Below are 23440 nucleotides of genomic sequence, written 5' to 3'. Positions count from 1 at the left end.
TTTTGCTTTTCAATCACCTTTTTTCTGTTCTAGTTCTTCTTTCAGAACCTCAGCTATCAGCTCAACGCCTACTTCAAGTACATCGTCAATAATCGCTTCCATGATAATTAAAAGATCTTTTAGCAATAAACTTTATTGAAAAATATAAGTTCTGGTATTGGACTGTTATATACTATAATAGTTCAATACCAGTGCCGTTCTGGTTTTGGACTATTCAGAGTTGGTTGAACAAGCGAAGGTTGTAACGTGTGATCACAAACGAGAAACCACAAACCGGTTTCGTAACTAGTTGCCTCCACTTGGTTGCCTAGTGTCATCAGCACTTTATATAGGAATGTACAACTATATTTTCCACTTTTTCAATATTTTTCGTATTTAATTTTTAATAAAAATTTTTAAATTTCTATAACTTCTTTCTAGAGATCTGTTCAATGTAATTCTCAATTCCGAATAGTTTCCTAACTTAAAAGGTATTCATTAATCTGAAAAACAAGAAAGAAACTAACGTATTTCCTTCTTCTATGACTGTGCTCAAGCTAATGGAGAAAGCAGGTGAAATGTTGCCATAGTTAGAGAGTTCTGGTCCTCGCCATCTGTAGCCCATTTCTATTATTATTAGTGCATTCCCATTTATTCCTCTCCCTAGATGGCATTTTCAAGCACTGCGATCGAGGATTGCGAAATAACTCTCCAATCAGGTACACCATATTTCTCATCGGAAGTGCTCGAACTGTATAAAGCAAGAACGGCTTTTTTGCTGCGCGGAAAAGAAAAAAATTCAGGGAAATGAACGTTCCTGCGAATTTAAAGGTGCTGTTTTTGAAGCAGTCTCACTGCGTGTTATTCGTATATATGCTTGCACCATGGAGTCTAGAGTATCTTAATGGTTACCGCCTTAGGATCCATGGCTTGCACTCAATGCGATTAGTGCATGCGCGAGCAGTTAATCTTGCAGACAAGTTTCAGACATGCTCACTGCGTGAGTATCACGCATCTACAATCATCGAAGTAAAATGAGAACCTGATTGATTGAAATTTTGCATCAACAATGAGGGTTCTGCTTTTTGCTAGAATTAATTGCAGGTGCTTAAATTAAATACACTGTGAACAGTCCCTAAGCATTCGATCGTGTGCCATGGGCTATTGGATGTAACCTTAATTTGCCCTGGAACTGTTATTGCATCTGCTTCGAAATTATTTTCATTATTCTTCTGTCAGTTTCCACAATTCCAAATGGTATTAAAGTTACATAGATTTTGTGAACTTTGATTACATTCCAAAATGAAATAAATTTGCTTTTTGTAAGACAACGCAATTGCAAAAAGATACAACTTTAACAGCTGAAATGCAACATAGAATATATTTGTTAATCATCTATTTTGAATCTGGCAATTTAAGACAGAAGCGAAATTTGAATTGCGCCCTCTTTAGCGTCTGTGTTGTCGTTGGTGACAAAAATAAAAAACACTAAATTTAGATCAGTTACATTTTAAAAAAGTGTGCAGTTTCATTATTGGAGCTAGTGTTCTTTTTCAATAAAATATTACATAACTACAAATATGAGCAAGAAAACCTCGTATAAATCTGGGGATTTGGTATTTGCTAAAGTTCGAGGATATCCACCTTGGCCTGCTAGGGTAAATAAAAAAAAATTCACCGGTTTTTTAGTATTTTGACTGTGGAATTTAAATATTTACCTTTTTGACGTAAATGTACCTCAAAATTTTACTGTAAACTAACATTTGTCTGTTATTTTATGTAGTTTATTCAATGTATACTTGATTGTACCTTTTTATTTATACTAGGTGAGCATTATTTATGATACATTTCATCTTGATCTTCGATATTTTAAACTATATTGTTTGTTTCATGAAAGTGAATGAATTTCTACGTTTTGTATTATTTATATTCCTTATGATCATGTAGTTTTGCTAATTTGTATTGGTTTTGTAGTAAATAGGTACATAAAAATAACAAGAAAAATATTTTTTTTAATCATTGATTTATTTTGTCAAATTCACATTAGTTAGGTTTCAACTCAATTTTTTAAGTACTTTAAAGATCTTAGGCTCAAAAAATTAAAAGCGAGTATACTTCTGTATCGTGATGTGTCTGGCCAACTACAATAACAATTGACAAGGTACCAAAAGAATCTCAAACAGGCATAGTTATTTTTTAAAATTAAAAGTTTGCTCGAGGTTGGGCATCAGTTCCACCCTTTAATTTGGTCCCCTTCTGTTCTTTTTTATTATTTTGTGGGTTGCCGCCCTGAAGTTACCAAGATTTGGTGGTTATTCTGCTGCAGATCTCAATACAAAATCTTTCAAACTCTTAAATTGGATGACTGTAATACAAATTAATCCATCTAAAGACCTTTGATCCAGTATGGATGGGGTAAATCTTGTTTCGCGTTTGATTTTTAGCGCTAACATTATAGATATCAGGCAATGCCGGATTTACGTATGAGCTAAATAAGCTGTAGCTTGGGGCCCGAGATGACAAGGGCCCCCAAATCCTACTTCCCCCCTTTTTTTTAAAGTTTTATTCGGAACTGAGGCCCACTGAAGCCCAAAATGCATTTTTTTTTTCTTTTTTTACTTTGTCGGAGAGCAAATTTCATTTCGGTTAAAATCCTCAATATTATATTTTTAAACTCCTCGAAAAATGTAGTAAAAAAGGTATACTAATTAACTGTCGCAAACAAATTAATATTAAGTAAGAACGAAAGAAAAAGGATATTGAAATATGTTGAATCGCTAATGAGACAGGCGGGATGAAAGACATCGAAACCTATTTGATTGAATAGTAAAACTAGAAGATGTTTCTAAAATTCTGAAATCTATCAGGCTTTAATTTTTTTTCTGTCACAAAATTTATCAGTAATTAAAAATAATAAATTCGTTACATTTCAATATTGGTTCTGTTTCTTCATTGATTAAATATTAAACGTATTTGTCTTTTAAAACATTTCATTCCATAATAAAATAATTATTCTACAATTGTAATTATCTAAAGCTAATTGATTGTGTTACATTGATATGTTGAATGCTCGTTTTGGCTAGATGCCCAAAACCCGTATCATATTCATTCTCTCTGACATTTAATAGACCCTTTAATCAGGGGTCTGTTTAGAAGAAATTTGGGTCCGTTAACGGACCCTTCACAAAATATCTTTTCATAAAAACGGACCCTTCACAAAATATTTTAACTTAAAAATGGACCCTTCACAAAAGTTTTTAACTTGACAACGGACCCTTCACAAAATAATTTATCTTTTAATCGGACCCTTTACAAATTTGTTTATCTTCATTATTGTTTTGTTAATCGAATAAACCCTTCCCAGGAAGGGGGGGAGGAGGAAGACAGATGTAAATGAACTAAATTTTGTTTTCGGCAGACGCATCTTCCTTTATTGGTCCGAAATGAATATTCTGCGTTCAGCAGTATAGGCTAAATACCAAATATTTATATGTTGAATCGCTAATTTAGTAGCTGCAATTGCTGTTTATTTTTTAAAATTTAATTTCTTTAACTATAATTTTACAGTGTTGAGCATAATCTTGTATGTCTTTACAATTTAAAAACTCCTTGAAAAAGTTTTTTTGCAATAACGGACCCTATTTGCCCAAATTCACAAAAGCGGACCCTGGTTGAAAGAATGTGACTTAACGTTTATTTCATATTCGCAAATTACGAGCAATTTTTTCACAATTTTACAAAAACGGACTTTTCACAAAATGTCTGGACAGACCCCTGCTTTAATACATCCTTAAAAATATAAGCCAAAAATTTACATAAATAATGAAAATTTGTATTCCTGCACTAAAATTTAACAAATGTACTTAAAACAATCAAAAAGAAAGCAAAAATAATGAAGAAATATTTTTTATATAAGCATCAATTAAATAATATCAGCTTACGAAATGTTCTTTTTATTATTTTTATTTTTGCAAACAGTATTAATATAACGGCCCTCACCTGCTCCAGAGTGTAGGGACTGCTGGATTAGGTTCAAAATGACAAGACCACGGTGTTGAATATTAGTATTCGTAAACTTGAAATTGGGTCGGCTGTGCAATGACTGTTATAAAATAAATTAATAAATTTGACCGGGATAGCCTGGTTGATAGGGCGTTGGACTCGTGTTCGTGAGAATGGGATTTTGAATCCAGAAAACAGAAGATTACCCATGTGTAAAATGGTTACTGAAGCAAGTTAAATCTGTCGGGGTCACAAAGTCATCCAAGTTCTCATAATCAGAGCTCATTCTAGGCAGAAAAAAGGGCAGGGTGCAAAAGTTTAAAATAAAGGGCATTATTATTCTAAAAAGGCAATAATTTCTTTCTATGGGCTTTGCACGTTGTATTAAATAACATTGTCAATTAGTAAAAGAATTTTTTTTTTTTACTTTACATAAAGTAGCAAAGCAATCATATTAATACCAATTTTTATTAATAAATTAACACATATATCGATTTTATGAGCTAATTAGCTTAGTAATTTATTTAAAATGCATGCATAGATTAATAAAGTACCTAATAAATGCATGTTATTGAGTGTCTGTTATGATTTAATAATTAATATGATTAATAATAATTATGATTTAATGATAGTGGAAGTAACTGCAAACTTTCAAAGACAAGTGCAACAAGGGAGTGTGATGGCTATTTTTTTTTTCCCATATAAATCTATGTATTGACAGCGATGACAAACTAATTAAAAAGAGTTAAAAATAACAAAAGTTTAAGAAATCCATTGTAAAGTTTGGGGAAAAAATAAAGAAGGGTTAAGGAAAGAAAGGGTAAAAAAAGGATATGGAGTCTATTACATCAGGGCACTAATTTACTTCAGGGGCAACAGGGTGGATTCTTTTGACTAAAAGGGCAGCAGGGTGCTGCACCATGTTTACCCTGCCTAGAATGAGCTCTGTCATAATAGATAAATACTTCTGGGTACTGATCCAGCAGTTCCCTTGTCTTATGGATTGGGTTCAAAATTACAAGGCTACGGTAGTCGTAAACTCAAAATTGAGTCGGTTGTTTAACGGCGGTTATTAAAAAAACAAAACTAATAATGAAATTGTATTTTCTTGTATTATTTCTAACTCTTTGCATACTTTCTTCACAGATTCAAAATGTCTTACTTCCAAGATTTTGAGCAGCAAGGTCTGACCAGGCCAAATTTACTACCGTTTAGCGGTACCTTCACAAATTCAACTTTAGGAAATTTCACAAAATACTTTTTCTTAAAATTTTATTTATGTATGCCTTAAGAAACGATTAATTCATATTTTTATCAAATTTTTGTGTTGATTTTTTAATATAATTTTTAATTTTCACGAATTATGTCTAAATTTTCACAAAATAGGTAACTCTCAGGAAAACCTGGACTGACACTGGTATATGAGTGAAACCTAGATTTAAGGTTTGTCACACAAGACAAAAATGAAAAATTTTGAAAATAATGGGATGTCGTTATATCAGAAATATAAAAATTTAAATGCATGAAAATTTTATTATATTTCATAAAATACCTAATTATATTGTGATACTTAATGTTATTTCAGTAAAGAAGAAAAATTAATGTTATTTTAATGAAAAAAAGTGTCAAATATTTTGTTTGTTCACCCCTTATACAGGATATCCGCGCACCTGGAAAGTCATGAATTTTGGTATTGAGCAAAATTTGTCATGATTTTAACTATTTTTTTAAAAAGTCATAAACTTAGGTCGCCGAAAAATCTAATCACAGTAGGGAACCGATTATCCGGAACGATCGGGACCATCGTTATTCCGGATAACTGGTTTTTTTCCGGTTTTCTGAATCGCTACAAAAAGCTGTTTTTTTTTATTGTTAAACCCAACTTAAAAAGAAAAATATTTGGAAATAATCTTAAAAAGAAGAAAAAACGATGAAGTAATACACTAATGATTATTTCCAAAATGATGGTAAGGTAAACATCTTTCAAAAAAGAAAGAAAAATCCTAAAATCTTATGAGGAAAAAAACATTTTTTTAAAAAAAAAATGGCGGGAAAATTTATCAAATTTCGTGCCGGTTTTCTCATTTCCGGATAACAGGTTCTGTACTGTATTAAACTGGAATTTACCCCTCTCTCAATTTGTTGGTGTTTCGAATATCTGAATTTGTAACAAACTCCCCACTCACAGTCATATTTTATTAAAATATAAAATATTTTTATCATGTTCTTTAAAAATTATGTTATTTCGAAAAATGGAAGAAGAAAAAAACATCATTTCTAGAGCAAATTATCTTTTAAACTGTGATTTCAGAATTTTTCAGGGCTGTGATTTCAGAATTTTTATTATTTAATTTTTTATTTCATCATTTAAAATTGTAGCTGAAGCAAGCCAGTGATTGGCAAATTATTTTTATTCTGAAATGGGAACAGAAAAATAAAAAATATTTCTTTCCTTTCTCTTGAACAAGAAAAGTATCTGTAGAATATAATTCTGCTGAAAAAAGAAAAAAAATTACTTATGAGCTATTTTATTGCTTCAAATCTTTATTTTCTCTGTTTTTTTAATTAAAAATCTATAATTATGAAGATGCAGAGTATAACAGTTTTAGTTACACCTATAATTTCAATTAATGTTATGATGCTTTTTTAAATTTACTATTGTGTTTTTGTTGGAGAAAATAGTAACATCATAAAGTCATGAATTTGAAAATCTAAAATGTAGCAGATACCCTGCTTATATTTCTCCTATATTATTTAACAACAACATTCTTTTGGATCTGAAATCTAGAAGCAGGTTTATTTTTCCTCGAATGTCACAGAATTCTGCTTATCTCCAGACCATTGTCTCGTTCTGAAATCAAAAACTTAAAATTTAATGAAATGTTGAAACTTTGTTAAACCCTGTTAACGAGTTGTTTAAACGCGTGGCTTGATGATTACAACTACGGTCCTTTGGTTTGACTGATTTTCACCGTTTCCTATGTTTGGAATTTGCTAGTATCGCAATTCTTTTCATGAGATTTTAATATCCGACTTCAATTTTCAGATTTACATGATTTAATAGTTATGCATCGCAATTCATTTTCATGCAATTTAAAAATCCAATATTGCAATTTGTATATATGCTTTTTTAAAATCCGATATTGTGTTTCAAATCCACATGAGTTTAAAATCCAATGCTATGATTCATAATATCTAACTTTGATTTTCGTACTTGTGCTTGATTTAAAAAGCTATGTTTTGCAACTCGTATTCACTCAAACTCCTCTTTGACGCATTGGAAGGGAAAGAAATGTTCGTGATTTTTCTATTCTTTTTTGACAATAGCAAAATAATGTTCTGCTTTTTTTTTTAAATTGGTTGAAATAAAACCAATCCAATATTTTTTTAAAAAAATTATGCACATGAAAATTTTTAATCACAAATTTTTCACCTTTTCTCAACTCATGTCAATTCAATCATTTAATCCTATTCTTTTTTTTTTTTTTTTTTTTTTTTTTTGCAATTATTGCTGCAAACTTTTGTTTTACTGAAATCCTGATGTCTTTCATTGCTCAGTTAATATCTGAGAAGAATATTAATTTGAGTTTGCTTGATAAAAATACCATTCAAATGCTTCAATTTATCATATAAATATATCTTATTTTTAATCCAATAATGATTTTTTTTTTTTTTTGAGTCATCAGCAGATTATATTTAGTGTAAGACTGTTTAATATACCTGGGTCCGAGTAGTAATATTTTAAAATAAAGTTCAATGTTTGTGAAACAGTAAGAGAATGTAATGTTAAATATGAACTAATTTGCTGTTTAGATTTTGCATTACTTATGTTATTATTTTGCATTACCCATAAAAGTATATTTTAAAGACATATACTCTAAAAAATAGTAAATAGTCTAGTCTCCTAAAATCTTGAAATAGAGCTATTTATTTCCAAGGTTTCAAGATATTAATAAGTTTCATCATTATTTTTTCATTATTTTATATTAACTATAATAATGATTAAAATATTCTTATTGCAAATATTTCTTTTAGGTTGAACACGAACCTCCTCCTGGTAAAAAAGTACCTAAAAATAAATATCCAATTTTATTCTTTGGAACTTATGAAACGTAAGTATAAATTTAAAATTTTAAAACCTCCAAATTAATTCTTAGAGAAATTAGTTTTTTTATTTGATCATTTTATGTATAAAAATTTTTTAAACTTAATTTTTTGTATGATGTATTTCAAGATCTATATAATAATAAATGAAAGAGTTTTTGTGCACATGTTTTAACATTATATATTTTGTTAACGACTATTTTTTTTCTAAATTGCTTAAAAAACATAAGTTATTTTTGCTAGCATACAACTCTATTTTATCACATTAGTGTTTAACAGCTTAGTGCAAGAGTTCTTTTTAATAATTATTATTCCTAGTAAAAAAAAATCTTTGCAAATGTAGTCCAGTTAATCATGGAGGTTAAGGTTTCACAATTTAGTTACTAACAGTACAATAGTAGCAATATAGTTTCTGACTGCCTTCACTTAGATTATCTGCTACCCAATGATCTAAAGCTGGGTAGGTTTTAAGTCAAAACTAAAGACTCCAATTTAGGATAGCTTATTACTTTAACCTTATTGTTTCTAGATTTCTTTTAAAAAGGCAATTCCTTTTTTTTTCTTCCAAAAAGAAAAACTGTTAACTTGTGTTTAATTTTTTAGGATTTATTTTGCCATAACAAGATAGCTGTTTACCGTAATATACTTATACTAGGATGCTTCGCTCGCTGGCGCTCGCCAACCCCCGGAACTGCTTTTGCAGTTCATTTCGGATTGCTTCGCAATCCGATGCTCGTTTTGCACGCTCATTGGATACGTTCTTAACGTCTAGCTTTTGTATACTTTTTTGAACACTGAAGTTCCGAAAACTTTTCACTGTAGAAAATTTTAAACATGTGCATTTCAATATTAATTTGAAATTGCAAACAGTTCACATATTTTTCTTAATCACACTATTCTAAATTTCAGTTGTTGAGAAAAGTAACTGTTGTAAGTTTTGTTTTAAAGTCTTTCCCACCAGAGGGCTAAGACCATGTGTTGTAAAACAATATGAAATAGTACTGAACGCCGGATGTAAAGCATCGGCTTTGATGAAGATAATTTTGTGAGAATTTTTTTTGATAATTCGGTGAGAATTCACCCGATTAGACATATTATGCTCACTACGTGCTCTTGCGCGTCGAAGCCTATCAATTGAAACGTATTAGCGTTTTATATAACATGGATTAGCCATATGATGCTCACTATGTGCTCTTGCGCGCCGAAGCCTATCAATTAAAAATAAAAACTGTTGCCAGCGCGAGAAAAGAAATATCATCGGTTTTAGTGATACATACGTACGTATTAGCGTTTTATATAATATAGATGTTTCTTGAATTTTAAGATGTCTTACAGTAGGGGTACACAACCTTTTTGAGTGAAGAGTTACTTGTATAACAGGTTGAATAACAAAGAGCTGCACGTGTTGTATTTTTTAGTATTAACATTAGTGTTCTAAGCACTTAACAGTTTTATCAGTAGATTCTGTAATATATTTACAGAAAATTAAATAATTTTAATTCTTAGAATTTATTCAAAAATGAAAAAACTAATTTCCCCCCCCCTTTTTATCAAAAATTGATGTGTCAAAAACATATGTATATTAATATTAGAGAAAAGAATTTTTTTATTATTATTATTATTATTTTTTTTTTTTTTAAATCATATTACATATTACAAAAGTTCATTATAAAATAAATTCTACCAAAAAAGAAGAAAAAACTGTAATGTTCAGTGAATAAAAGTATTAAAAAAAAAATACATATTTTAATGAGTGATATAAATTAAAATTAAATATTTTAATTAAAATGAAACCATTTTAGCGCAAGAAAAGATTTACTATTTCCTTGGTATTACTTCAGATATTATTTATATTTCTTGAATTATTAGAAGCTTTATGAATTTGAAGTAGAAGACATTTTTTTTTTTTTTAATTTTTCTCTGTTTTTATAATTTTTCATGTAGAAATAACATTTTATTAAAATATCAGGATTCTAAATACTGCTTTAAAATCCATGACATTAATTGACAGAAAAACAGTGGAAAAATATTTAGGATTAACGATGAAATTGACACAAAATTGTATCTGAAAATTATTATTTAAATGGCCGATTAGAAATTCACATATTGTAATTTCATCATAGTTTTTTTTTTTTTTTTTAAAAAAAAATAGGATTCTCAAAATCATGTAAATTGGAAGAAAAAACCCACGTAAATTTACAATGAAATCAACATGAATAAAGTGCATCAAATGCGTTATTTAAAATTTGCATGTTGTAATTAAAATCAGAATTTTTAAAACCCCGGGGGAATGCAATAACGGCCTACATTCCCCCGGGGTTTTAAAAATTCTGATTTTAATTACAACATGCAAATTTTAAATAACGCATTTGATGCACTTTATTCATGTTGATTTCATTGTAAATTTACGTGGGTTTTTTCTTCCAATTTACATGACTTGAAATTGCCTGAAAAATTGGATTCATGCATTTAAAAGGGGCTTATATGTGTGATTTAAAACTCTGGTATTGTACGATTCTCTTACTAAAAATATAGGATTTTCAAAATCGTAGGGAAAAGTATAGCAGTAACTGCCTTTAAGAAACTTTAAAAAAAGGAAAAATCAACTAGACTTGCAATTAATTCAGTGCAAGTAAAGCACATCAAAATGTGATCAATTATCTTTTTTTCCCCCCTTTAATTAGCAATCTTTATTTTTGTTAGCTGTTTAATTTAATATATATATATATATATATATATATATATATATATATATATATATATATATATATATATATATATATATATATATATATATATATATATATATATAAATATATATATACTTATAAACTAATAATTCAATTGGTTATTTTATTAGTTTAATTGACAGTTATTGTCTAAGCTTCTCTCTTGCCATTATTTTGTTGATGAAGCAGTTAATAACGGGACTTGTCTTTTGTGAAAATTTTGCTACTAACTGTTTAACACTTAGTCCATTATGCCAATATTAACTGTCCACACTTTAGAAAGATACAATAAAATTAAGACATTTAAAATTATTATTATTTTTTCTGCAACATATGTTTTTATTATTGGGTAAGCAGGGAACTAAATAAAGCTGTTGCTAGTTATAATGTATCCTTACATCAATGAACCCATATAAAATTGTAAAATTTTGTCTTTTTATTTGAACTAAGTACTTTAGAATTCTCATGCCAAGTTATATTCACATTAAAATCATGAAATCTGATTCGAATGTATTTTCCAATAATTGTTAGTTTATTAAATCTTTTTTTATCTCTTTTTAGAGCTGTTCTAGCTGCTAAAGATCTGTTTCCATATGACACATTCAAGGACAAATATGGAAAAGAGCAGAAGCGCAAGTATTTTAATGAAGGATTGTGGGAAATTGAAAATAATCCTACTGTCAAACCTGGTACCGGTCAGGTGGTAAGTTACCCATATATTCTTATAATTCAGAAATGCATAACCTATCAGCAGATGAGCTTTATAAACTTATTATTTGGCTTAAGAGACTATACAAAGTCTAATTTAGTGTTTCAGTTGTAATTACTTAACATTTCTTCGTTGAACAAAAAAAAATATCACTTTGTCTTTATTAAAAGACAAAATACAGCAAATTATGTATATATTTATAAAGTATGTATATACAGTCAAACCCCGCTATAGTGAACATTCAAGGTACCGAAATTTCAGTTCACTATATCCGTTCCGTGAGCAATTTTAACTTATGGTTCCGAACTCCTTCTTTTTATTACACATTATAAAAATAAATGACCAATAAAATGAATTACAAAAATTACTGAAAAATAATCCGTAGTAACAAAAAATGTGTTAACTTGCTTTTATTTTTTAGTAATCTTTAGCTGATGCAGGGAAAAATTTGTCCATACAGCTGCCTGGGTAGGCCATTGTTTAGGGATGAAAAAGTGAGATAAAAGAAGCAAACAAGAAAAAATGCTTAACTCTATAGATGGTTTTAAAAATAAGTATAAGTATTTACTTTGAAGTAGACATTTCAAAGTCATTTGAAAAAAATGAAGGAAAAAAAAACAGTCGAAAACAGAAAAAGGTTCATAAAGTTCTTCCTCACTTTTTTAGTTCACTATGTCCATAAAAAATATCATTATATGTGTATAGCAAGGCACGGGACCGAATATTTCGTTCACTACAAACCGGGTTCACTATAGCGGGGTTCGACTGTATTAATTTAAAGGTAATAAAAAGTCTCTCGCTATGGAAGTATCTACTAAAATTTATTTATTGTAAATCTTTAAAAAAAAACATTTTTTTTGAATTAATAATTTCATAATTTTTTACTGTATATAAATTACTTAGAATACAAATAAATCCTTTACAACACTATTACAGGTAAATCCTTTAACTGGGCAAGTTTTGGTTTCAGAAAGTTTTATGTAAAAATATTTAAAAGGCAAAAGACTTAAAACTTTTAAGCTTAAATTATTGGTACCTTTGCTTTTGGGTTTTTTAATGCTGTGATTTTTTTTTCTTTTAAATATGGAATAAGTTTGAAAAATAATTAATCTAACTGAAATTATTTTATTTTTTTAAAAGTAATTTAGATTACTCTTTTACTTTGGCTAAAAGATGTTTTTAAGAATTTGTTGTTCATTCCAAGATAATAATTTAAGATTTTAATGAAAATACAGAAATGCTCACTAAATTTATTTATAAGCATCTATGAATGAACATGAACAATCCATGTCTACAATATATATGTTCAGTGTTTAATTAAAACTTTTTTTTTTAATCATACAAAATTTTTACTTATTATTAAGCAAGCATTAAATGAAACTCGTTTTTGTTTCTCGTTACAATGTAAAATTTAAAATATCAGAGAGACTGTTTTATTTCTTTATATTTAAATATAAAATAAACTATTTCTACTTTTCAGACATTAAGTTCAGTTTACAGTGTGAACTGAACTAATCTAAAATCAGAAAATATTTTTTCTAGTCCTACTGTTATAAGAGAAGCAGTGAAGAACTGAGTAATCAGATGAGATAATTTGGCTTTCATTTGGTATTCTAAATTATAGTTTTTTGCTAAATTACAGCTTCAATATTCTAAACTTTATTTTTAAACAGGGATTTTTTGCAGAAGGTACGGTACATAGTGGCTCAGGAGATAGATCGTTTCCTTTCCAATGAGGTGAACTGGGTTTGAACCCCAGCGATAGCTGATCAATACGAATTCCGTACCAGACTTGCAATGAACACAGTACTTATGTAAAAATATACTCAGTGGTAAACGGATCATGGGTTTAGAGTCCCCTTGCCGCCAGGCGAAGTGGTTTCCGAGGGTTTTCCTCTTTATGTAACACATTAGTTCCATCAAAAAGTCCTCCATCAAATTTCTCCCAATATCGAGTAGTTCCCTTGCTTTCTGGATTGGGTTCAAAATTACAAGGCCATAGAGTTGAACATTAGTAGTCGTAAATCCAAAACTGAAGCAACTGTCCAACAACAGTTATAATATGAAAGGTACAGTAGAAGGAGACAGTTACAGTCTGTAATAGAAATCTTTAAATAAAATAGGATTATTTTGGTCTATTCTTTTAAAATACTCATTACAGAATTTTTTTTTTAAGTGAAAAATGTATTTCCATGTTCATATTAATTTTGAAATATTTCATGTATGCTGTATATATCTGTTTGGTGTATTTTAACAAACCCTTACAGGTCTACCAAATGTGAAGAAAATTCTTAGAGCCTAATATCTAACAGAAGCCCTAACACAGCTTTTATATGTATTATATAAAACAGCTTATATATATGTATATATATATATATGCAGCTGTAGTAACCCTTTTAAAATATTTTTGGAAAGATAAATCTGTATTTGTTGAAATTTCTCGTAAAGGAAAAAAAATTTCTTTAAGAATTTTTTTTTTTTTTTTTTTTTTTTTTTTTTGAAAAATTAGTATATATCTTAAAATAATAGCAATCATAACAAATAATATCTATGTGATGAAATAATAAAAATCAAAGTATATTGAAATAGTAATATTTTATAATTATAATTTGTGAAACAATTAAAAATTTTGTAGCATTTTTTTCTTCAACTAGACCAAAATATTTTTTAAATCTGTCAGAATTCTCCTGTTTGCATGAACAGACATAATCTGCATCCCTGGAGTTTACAATCCAAATATTTGAGATTTGTTAGATTTTCAAGACTTCATGGTTACAATCTTCAAACTCTGACGTGTGAAGAAAAACTTAATTTTGATAATTAAGTGCTTACATACCATTTAAATGTCTATGAACTATTTAAGCAAAACTTAAAATAATGTATTATGAAAAAAAAATTAAGCCTTTTTTTTTTTTTTTTTTTTTTTTTTTTTTTTTTTTTTTTTTAGACTATCAAATCCATTGAGAAGGCTGAAGCTGCTGATGAAACTGCTAGTGATGAAGATGAAAAACTGGTCATTGATGAAAAACCAAATGTAAGTTGTTCTTTCATCCAAATTTGCTTTTTTAAAATCTTGTTACCATTTTTTTTTTTTTTTTTTTTTTTTTTTTTTTGAATTAAATTTAAGTGTTAAAGATTTTTAAGGGGGGGGGAAGCAGAAAGAATTTGAAAAACAATTTTTGAGATTTAATGTTGAAGTTTTTCGATTCACTGGCTCAGTTAATCAAATTAGTGAAGTATGCAAAAAGTGACATCAATATAATGGGGTCCAACCTTTTGATTGCTCTCTTACTTAAAATATTGAGACCATTCTTTCCAGATTGCAGCACACCCTTATATTTTAAGGGTCATAAAACCAAATTTGTTGAAAACTAGGTATGTTTGTTCAGAGGTATTAAATTTTTTTGTCTGGTTTTGCAACTTTAAATATTATATAAACTTTTTTATTACCATATTAAGGTGCAAATTTTAAGAGGGAGTCTTGTGATGTGAAATTATGCTAATTTAATTAACAGTTATGTTGTATGTTATCTTTTTTCAAAATGTTCAATTATGATGCATAGTATTACATAGATCTAATGTCATTTATAATAACAAACCATAATAATGCATACTTTGCAACTGAACTGTAACTCAATAATGATGTTAAATTTGATTATTACAAACTTCTAAATTTTTATAATGATAAGAAAATGACTGGAGCATTTCGTTGATAGAATTGTACAAAATTTAATACTAGAAAAAAATATTTTGTATGTATTTTGATAATACTTGTAATAAAGATTGATATTTTTTTTTTTTAGAAGGAAGAGACTGGATCACACAAAAGAAAAAGTGATCATAAGGAATCAAAGGTAATACTTTATTACTGGAAAATTAAGAATTCTCATTCATTATATTAGTGTTAGTGTTATGAAGAAAAAAAAATCTTGTGTACACTATTAGAGTTTTAGACTATTGCGGTGGCTGTAATTAGATATTTTAAATTATAAAAATCTTTTTTATGTTTCCTGTTTTGTTTCTTGGAAATTTCTCTTATTTTTAAATTTTCCTAACAGCAAATTTATTAACAAACTAATTAAACAAGTTCCTTATACATATCACTGCTAATGCTGATTCCTCCCCCCCCCCCCCCCCCCAAAAAAAAAATTTTACCATCTAATTGAGATTTGTATCAAAACTATCAAATCCAAATCCCATAAGTAAATAAAAGAGCAGAATAACTAGTAAAAAATAAACTTACCCCTTATTGTATAGAGGTTTTTTATGACTTTTAAGTAATATGTAATGTTTTATTATATTTTTGCTATTTAATTAGTGAATTCATATGTCTTATTGATCTTACTTCGGATAGAATTAATAATTTAGCCTTTTTGCACACATTGTCAATACTGAATCAAAATTCATAGTTGAAAATAACGGCAGGGGTGGGATTGTATTCCGAGTATACCCCGAAATTCATTTTTTGTATCATCTTTCTGGGTCAAAAAACTGGTAGCTGGGCTTGTGAAGTTCCGGTTATCTCTAGACCATTGGTTTGCAAACTTTCATAAATTTCAATTTCGAAACTTTCGCTAAATCACTTGATTGAGATGTTTACATGCAAGTGATCCTTCTGCCAATTTGATTTGGTGAATTTTTGCTATTTTACATATTTGAAACTGCATCTCTGAATCTGCTGCTACCTAATTTCATAAATTCAAAATTTGGCACTTCTTTGTAGGCACATCTGCATGCCAACAAAACTTTTACGAATTTTAAAAAAGAAATTGAAAATTTTGCAATGTGAGTTAAATGTCTTTTGCATTTTTATTTTTAGAAAGGTAAAAAAGCAAAAGTTGAAAAAGAAGCCTCTGCTGATGAAGAAGAAAATGAGCAATCCAGTGATGACAATGTGGTAAGTTTAAATGTTATTGTATTTATATAAATGTTATTGTTATATTATAGAGTTTTTCTTAGGGATAAAAAAAAAGGGCACTTTGAGTTTTGAAAAGGCCAACGTTTCATTTACCACCGTTAAAATTTGTCAAAATGTGTAATATTATGATGTAATATTATGTAATAACTGAATTTGATCCTTAAAATTTTTTTTATTACCTTCTTATACTATTTTATGTGTATATTTTGAAAAGTAATTATCACTCATCAAAATAACACAAAAATTTGGAGCTGTTTAAAAATAATTAACTGTATGCTAAAAGACCATCTCTGTTCTTAAATTTTCTTCAAAAAAGTGCACTGAAAATGATTAATTGATAAGCAACTTAAAAGCTTTTTTAGTAGGTCAAAGCAGCACAGCATCAATCTAAAGAATTATTTTGAATTTCCATCTTATTTGTATAAAACTGAAAAATGAACTTGGAGTACAGAGGGCTTTGTAATTGCATGCTTCGGAGAAAGGATTTAAAATGAAATTGGAGTAAATAAAAATTGTTTTTACATATAATGAGGAAGATAATTGTTATTTTTTTATAAGATGATTGATTTTACGTTTTTATTTTCAATAATTAAATTGAAAGATTGGATAAAATGCGATTGTACATACTTTTATTTAATATTTTCTACGCAAGAATTTTGGTGTTTAAAAGCAACGTGAAATAAAAAAGGATTTTAATGTCCTTGATAATTGATATTCTCATGAGTTTTTTTTTTTTTTTTTTTTTTTTTTTTTTTTTTTTTTTTTGAAAAATGGGAATATTATTACAGCACACAAAGCTTGAATCCTGAATTCAAGAAATTACTCTTCAACACGCACTATTTTCACTGATATCGTTAATTTCGTGATTCTCTCTTAGCAGTAACCACATTTTTTTTTATAAGAAGTTCTTCTGAAGTTCCTCCGCACTTTCCAGTTTCTCCATGCTGACTAAGAATCCAGCTTTAGCAAAACTGTTACGAATAGTATGATCTGTAACATCATGGTTCCACTGTATTTCTGTCTACCCAAACAGAAATTTTTATATATGTTTCACAAAATATATCCTCTACTAAGTCATCATTAAGTTAGAAAAAGTTTGGAGACCCTACAATCATTCCCTTTTTTTCTTTTTTTTCTTTTCTTTTACTAAGTTCCTTTTTAATTTAAACTCTTTGTCATCTTAATGAATAATTTTTACTTACAAAATAAATAAATATTTAAATGATCTTGTATTTCCCAAATTAGTATTAGAAACTTTGCTGTTTAAGTTATAGCTTGTGTCCATAATTTTATTTAGAAGGAGAAGGTTAAGAAGGACAAAAGTGATCGCCGGTCCAAAAAGAATAAGAAGTATGATGTTGATGATGAATCTGACAAAGAGGACGAAGATGAAGAAAAAAATGCTGAATCTGAAGCAAAACCTGACAAGAAAGAAGAGAAAAAGTCCAAAAAGAAAGAAAAAGAAAAGAAACACAAACATGGCAAGAGCAAGTCATGAGCCACTCCTTGTGCTTCCTGTGCATTTCTAAATTTTGGATTCTTCTTTGCCTTTTGAACAATTTTATTTTGATAGATTTTTATCAAACTCATGTCTTAAACACTTCTTTATTTTATGTATCATTTCGTTTCTAATTTTTTTTATCACTTAGTTTGAGAATGTCATAAATATTTTTAACATTTATTTTAGTTGTAATGTTGCTATCATCTTTAGTTGAAAGACATTAAATTATACCATTTCAGCATGAACTTATTTATTTTATAATTATTCCTATTACATATCTCTTTTTTTTTTTTTTTTTTTTTTTTTTTTTTTTTTTTTTTTTTAAATATAAAACACTATTCTTTGCTTGTTTTTATCAGTTGTTGTACCAAATTAATTTGGTATGAGCTTTCTTTAAAATATTTTCCCTTAATCTGTTTTATGAATCTAAAATATGGTTTCACTAACTTAATAATACTTTAACAATGACTAATTTTATAAATACATTTTTATTAGCAAACTATTGTTTCTCATACTAAATAGTATATTACATTTCATATTTATAACAAAACATTTTAAATACAAGGAAGTGAGGTAGATATTCATAAATCTCTCTTTTTTTAAAAAAAAAATTATAAATTAGTGTTAATTAATAAAACACATCTTAGAAATGTTCTGTTTCGTGTTTGTTTATTTTTTTTATGGATATCATTCGTTATTTAAATCATGTGTGTCTCATTTTGTATCTTCAGCTATCACTTAATTGTATATTTGTCATGTGGTTAAACATCAATAAAACTTAATATATATTTTAAAAAATAATAAATTTAAAAAAACATTTTACCTCATTCATTAAATGTTTGTATTTTATAATTCCTAAGGCATAAGATAAACAACTTTTAGAGGCATGTTAGTTACATATTAAGTTACAAGTGAGTTTTATATTATATTGCTTGATAGATTTTGTTTGCGTATTTTACTTCAAATCGATGTTGTACTCAAATTTTTGTAATCTGCACTATTGAGTGCAGTTGTTTTTGTATGTCAATCTGTGTTCGTGTGAAATATGGAGAAAGAAAAAAAAAATGCTGCTGAATGCCTACCGGTGTTTTATTCTTTTAATGTTAAAACATAAAACCAGAAATTTTATACATCCAGGGATGTTGACAAGTATAGGCTTTCTGCAAATTTAATGTAAATCAACAAAATTTTAAGTAGAAAAGTGTCATAAAAATGCAAAAATCTTTAAGTTGATTTATTACTTACAATTTTCTGTTATTGCTATAAAAAAAAATTAATTTTTTAACTTATCTTCGGTCTTGTGCTAGTTTAAATTAAAATACTTACTGTTATAGGACAAAATTTCCTATTGGTCAACACTTTTAACGGTAGCCACTTTTTCAAAAACTGAAAATCACTTCATTGGATTGAAAAATATGGTATAAACATATTTTAAAAATGAAGAAAAATTTTAAGAAATGAGCATAAAAGAGTAATTTTTCGATTATTATAAAAATTTCATAATAATTGCATATATATTAAAAAATGATGAAAAGCACATGGCATGGGTTTTTGTTTTTAAAAAAAAAATGGCGATCGACTGACAATTTTTTAATTGACACTTGTTATATTTCTGTGCCCTGTAGCAATCATTAATTTTGTACTATTAGTGACTGTTTTAAATTTACTTTGTATATGATTTATTTCAAAATGCAGTTATAGTTTTTTCACTTTTACGAAAATTACTCAAAATTCTGCAAATATATCGCTTTCTGTGACTGTTGAATGCAAAAAGACATGTTTTGTAGTTTGACATCCCTGACTGTTTTCAAAACAAATATGTACTTAATGTTGTGTGAAATTTGGTCACTATTCATTGAAATTAAGATATTTCACATTGATCATTAATACTAAATATTTGTTGCTAACTGTTTTATCAGAAAAGTTTAGAAAGTATAGTTGGTGTAGTTAAATTTTATTATTGTTAATCTTGTTTCATCTGATACCCTTATAGCAGTTTCTAAAAAAAAAAAAATTTGCCTGTTAATAAACAAATTATTTGTGTGGTAAAATTGTATTAGCAGTAATTTTATTTACTAACTCTTGTGACTGAGAATTGTTCTTGTCTGATTTTATTGTCAACTTTTAAGATTTATTTTGTTCATCCCTTTTTATTTCAATAAGAAAGGGAGAAAGTACATAATATCATTGCTGCATATGATGCTGTTCGCATTTATAATGTTATCCCATATCATAAAGCATAATTTGTAATGAAGAATGTCATATTTCCTTAAGTTCAAAAGGGTTATAAAAAGCTTCTGCATTTATCAAACATGTTTTTCTTTTTAATTATTCACTTTTTTAAATACAAGTGCACATTCTTTTTCTTAATTATGTTTTTTTACTGCATATTAATTACATACACTTTTTTAAATAAATCTTTGAACTGTATTTGTTTTGAACATGCTTTGGATAAAGAAAGTTTATTTTAAAGTAAAAAACTTTATACAATGTTCACTTTGAATTAGTACTCTGCATTTTAGAATTTTAATGTTATAAATTAAGTATTTTATTTATTTATTTATTTTACATTTATTGTAATTAGTTGAAACACAATTAAACATTTTACACTGGTCCTGTAAGTTTATTCCAATTTTTAAAATCGAAGCCATTAAAGCTTAACTCATTCAATGGCCATGGATTGTTCACCTCAAACCTCCTAATTTGTATGCTTAGCTTACAGTAATAAAAACCCTATTTACCTTATTTATTCTTCAAAAAATTTCGAATAAATGGATGTTTTTTAAAAACTAATGAGTCACAAAAAGTTGCAATTGCCTATAAATTAACATTAAAACTTGTTTCTAATGAGCTTTATATATAAATATATTTGCTTTTGTTTATATTAATTTAGTTATTGTCAAATATAAAGTATTTATTTAGTTATTATCGACATATGTAATTAAATATCATTGTATTTAGATTTAAATTTCTTTGAAGAAATTCAATTGTAATTCTTTCAAGTCAAGACTATGAAGAAGTTTATTATTATGTAGAATGACACATATTGCGTTTTTTTAAAAATATGTATTCTTAATGTTTTAAAAGTAATTGGACAGAAAATGCTTTCTGGTGATTGGTATTTCTTTTTTACTAGCTATTTATATATCTGAAAGTGAAAAAAATGAATGAAATACATGTAACTCATTTTACTTTGTGTCTTTCTTTCCTGTTCAATTCATTGATTTGTATTCGCTTGATATGATGACTGTTTTGTTTTAATCAGTTAGGTGGTATCTTTGAATTCATATATTGGAGAAAAAAAAAGTAGAACAGCTTGTAATTGGATTTTGAAGATGATGGACATTGATTTAAAAAATATATATATTTGATAAAAAGAGATTTTTTTAAAAAGAAGTTGCTTTATGGTTTCTTTCTAGGTCCACCAGTTTGCAAATCTAATAAATACATAACAGTGTTGTCAGAAAAATCATCCATCTGGCTTTTAACTGCTGCTCCCTGAGACTATGAATCTGGCCTTTAGTGAGTGCTTGAAACTTGTTGAATTAATTCCAAATATAGAGATAATAAAATTTATTAGAAAATTTTTAACATCTTACATTCCAGCAGTGACTTCTTTTAAACAAAATCTCTTCAGCATACAAACATCTTTTTTTTCTCTTAGACCAATGTTCACCATCTTCAAAATCCAACTTCAAACTCCCGTTTTTTCTTCTTTTTTTTTCAATATCACACTACAGTAGAGAACCGATTATCCGGAATGATCGGGACTATCGCTATTCCGGATAACTGATTTTTCCGGTTTTCGGAATCGCTACAAAAAGCCGTTTTTTTAGTGTTAGACCCAACTAAAAAAAAAAGTGTTTGGAAATAATTTTAAAAATAAGAAAAAACGATGAGGTAATACACTAATGATTATTTCTGAAATGATGGTAAGGTAAACATCTTTCAAAAAAGAAAGAAAAATCCTAAAGTCTTATGAGGAAAAAAAAAAAATTTTTTTTTTAATTGCGGGATAATTTATTGAATTTTGTTCCGGTTTTTTGGTTTTCTGATTTCCGGGTAACAAATTCTGTACTGTATTTGTCTTTTAACATCTGCGGATGTAAACCTTTCATATTCTCGTTCATCAAATTTATTGCACGCCAGTTCTTTAAACTAAATCATGGGTTAGGTTTATCTCCAGAATATCAGAGATGATTGTGCTCTGGCAAAAAAAATCTGGATTTCCAGATTTTTCGCTGACCACGATCCGAAAGTTTACAGAAATCATCGATCCCATTTATGTATAAAAATTCTTGTATATTTTATTTAATAATATTGGAACTAGAATTTATATTTGGCATATCTTTCATTTGTAAAAGTTTTTTCTGGTAGAATAATAAATGTGATTTCGATAAAAGTAAACTAAATACATAATTATTAATTTAAATTATGCTGCAAATAATTTATATAGAATTTCACGTTGTGAAAATATTAATGATTTAAATTTATAAGGACATTAATTTTTTGAAATGTGTCATTAATGGTTTTACTCGAGAAATTTTCAGGATTTTTTAATTGGGCTCACAATTACTCCTCAGTATAACAATTCCCAGTATACAAATTTTCCAGTATTACAAGTTTAATATACTTAATCAAAATGTGAAATATAACTTGAAATAAAAATATTAGAAACAATCCATAAATAAAATTTGCACTCTTTGGAGTTTTATCGACCATATGAGATATGTATTTGTTTAAACATCATTACAGGGTTCGTAGTTTTCCTGATATTACTGATTTTCCTGGTAAAAATATTTTTTCCGGATTTTTCACTTTTTGTCCTGATATTCCTAATTGTTATGTGTCTCCACCATATATATATATATTTTTTTTTAATGGCGGGCACTTGGGGTTTGTCGCATTGGCCACAGAGATGCAAGGACAGCTTCTTTCTTCTCGTTACCCAGTGGGCACCTGTGCCGAAGCCACGGCGGTGGAGCAGCGTCGCCCACTTCACACAACCATAAACCCGTTTATAGGGCGGGGAACCTCTTATTCACACAAAGAGGAAAGGACATCCATGCCCTGAGCAGGATTCGAACCTGCGGCCAATGGCTCCGCAGTCAGACATGCTAACCACCTGGTCGGCGTCTTCACAATATATAAATGCACATAATTAATACTATTAATATAGATATCATTTTCTATGAATACAAATGTGGATTTAAAGATTATCTTTTTGATTAATCGAACGGTTTGGATTTTCAATTATACATTTTATTTAAATTGTGCTCATAAAAAAAAAATTATGATTTTAATTCCATCATCTTATGAAAAAGAAAACTTAATTATTTTACATTATCAAATTTTTTTTAAGAATGACAAGAGGTATAGTCTAATTTATTATTTTTAGCAAATGCAGTTACAAATCTTGTAGGTTAGAATTTGGTTTTATCACAATCAGGGTTCGCCAAGTGGGCCCACTTTGAAAAAACCCGCCCGGGTTTTATTAG

General features: G+C 28.0%; 1 protein-coding gene across 1 annotated transcript; it reads left to right on the top strand.

The window, feature by feature from the left end:
• The first annotated feature begins 1387 nt into the window (after window positions 1-1387).
• On the top strand, window positions 1388-19700 carry LOC107446490 (hepatoma-derived growth factor-related protein 3). The gene is made up of 7 exons (XM_016061165.5): window positions 1388-1637; window positions 8017-8093; window positions 11376-11517; window positions 14471-14557; window positions 15327-15377; window positions 16343-16420; window positions 17739-19700. The coding sequence occupies exons 1-7, from the start codon at window positions 1560-1562 to the stop codon at window positions 17937-17939; spliced, it is 714 nt and encodes a 237-aa protein (XP_015916651.1). The 5' UTR covers window positions 1388-1559; the 3' UTR covers window positions 17940-19700.
• Window positions 19701-23440: the final 3740 nt, after the last annotated feature.

The sequence above is a fragment of the Parasteatoda tepidariorum genome, chromosome 5 (assembly GCF_982258835.1).
Source record: "Parasteatoda tepidariorum strain Cologne lab strain chromosome 5, Ptep-v5.0, whole genome shotgun sequence".
Lineage (NCBI taxonomy): Eukaryota > Metazoa > Arthropoda > Arachnida > Araneae > Theridiidae > Parasteatoda > Parasteatoda tepidariorum.
This window is presented reverse-complemented; position numbering and strand designations above follow the sequence as displayed.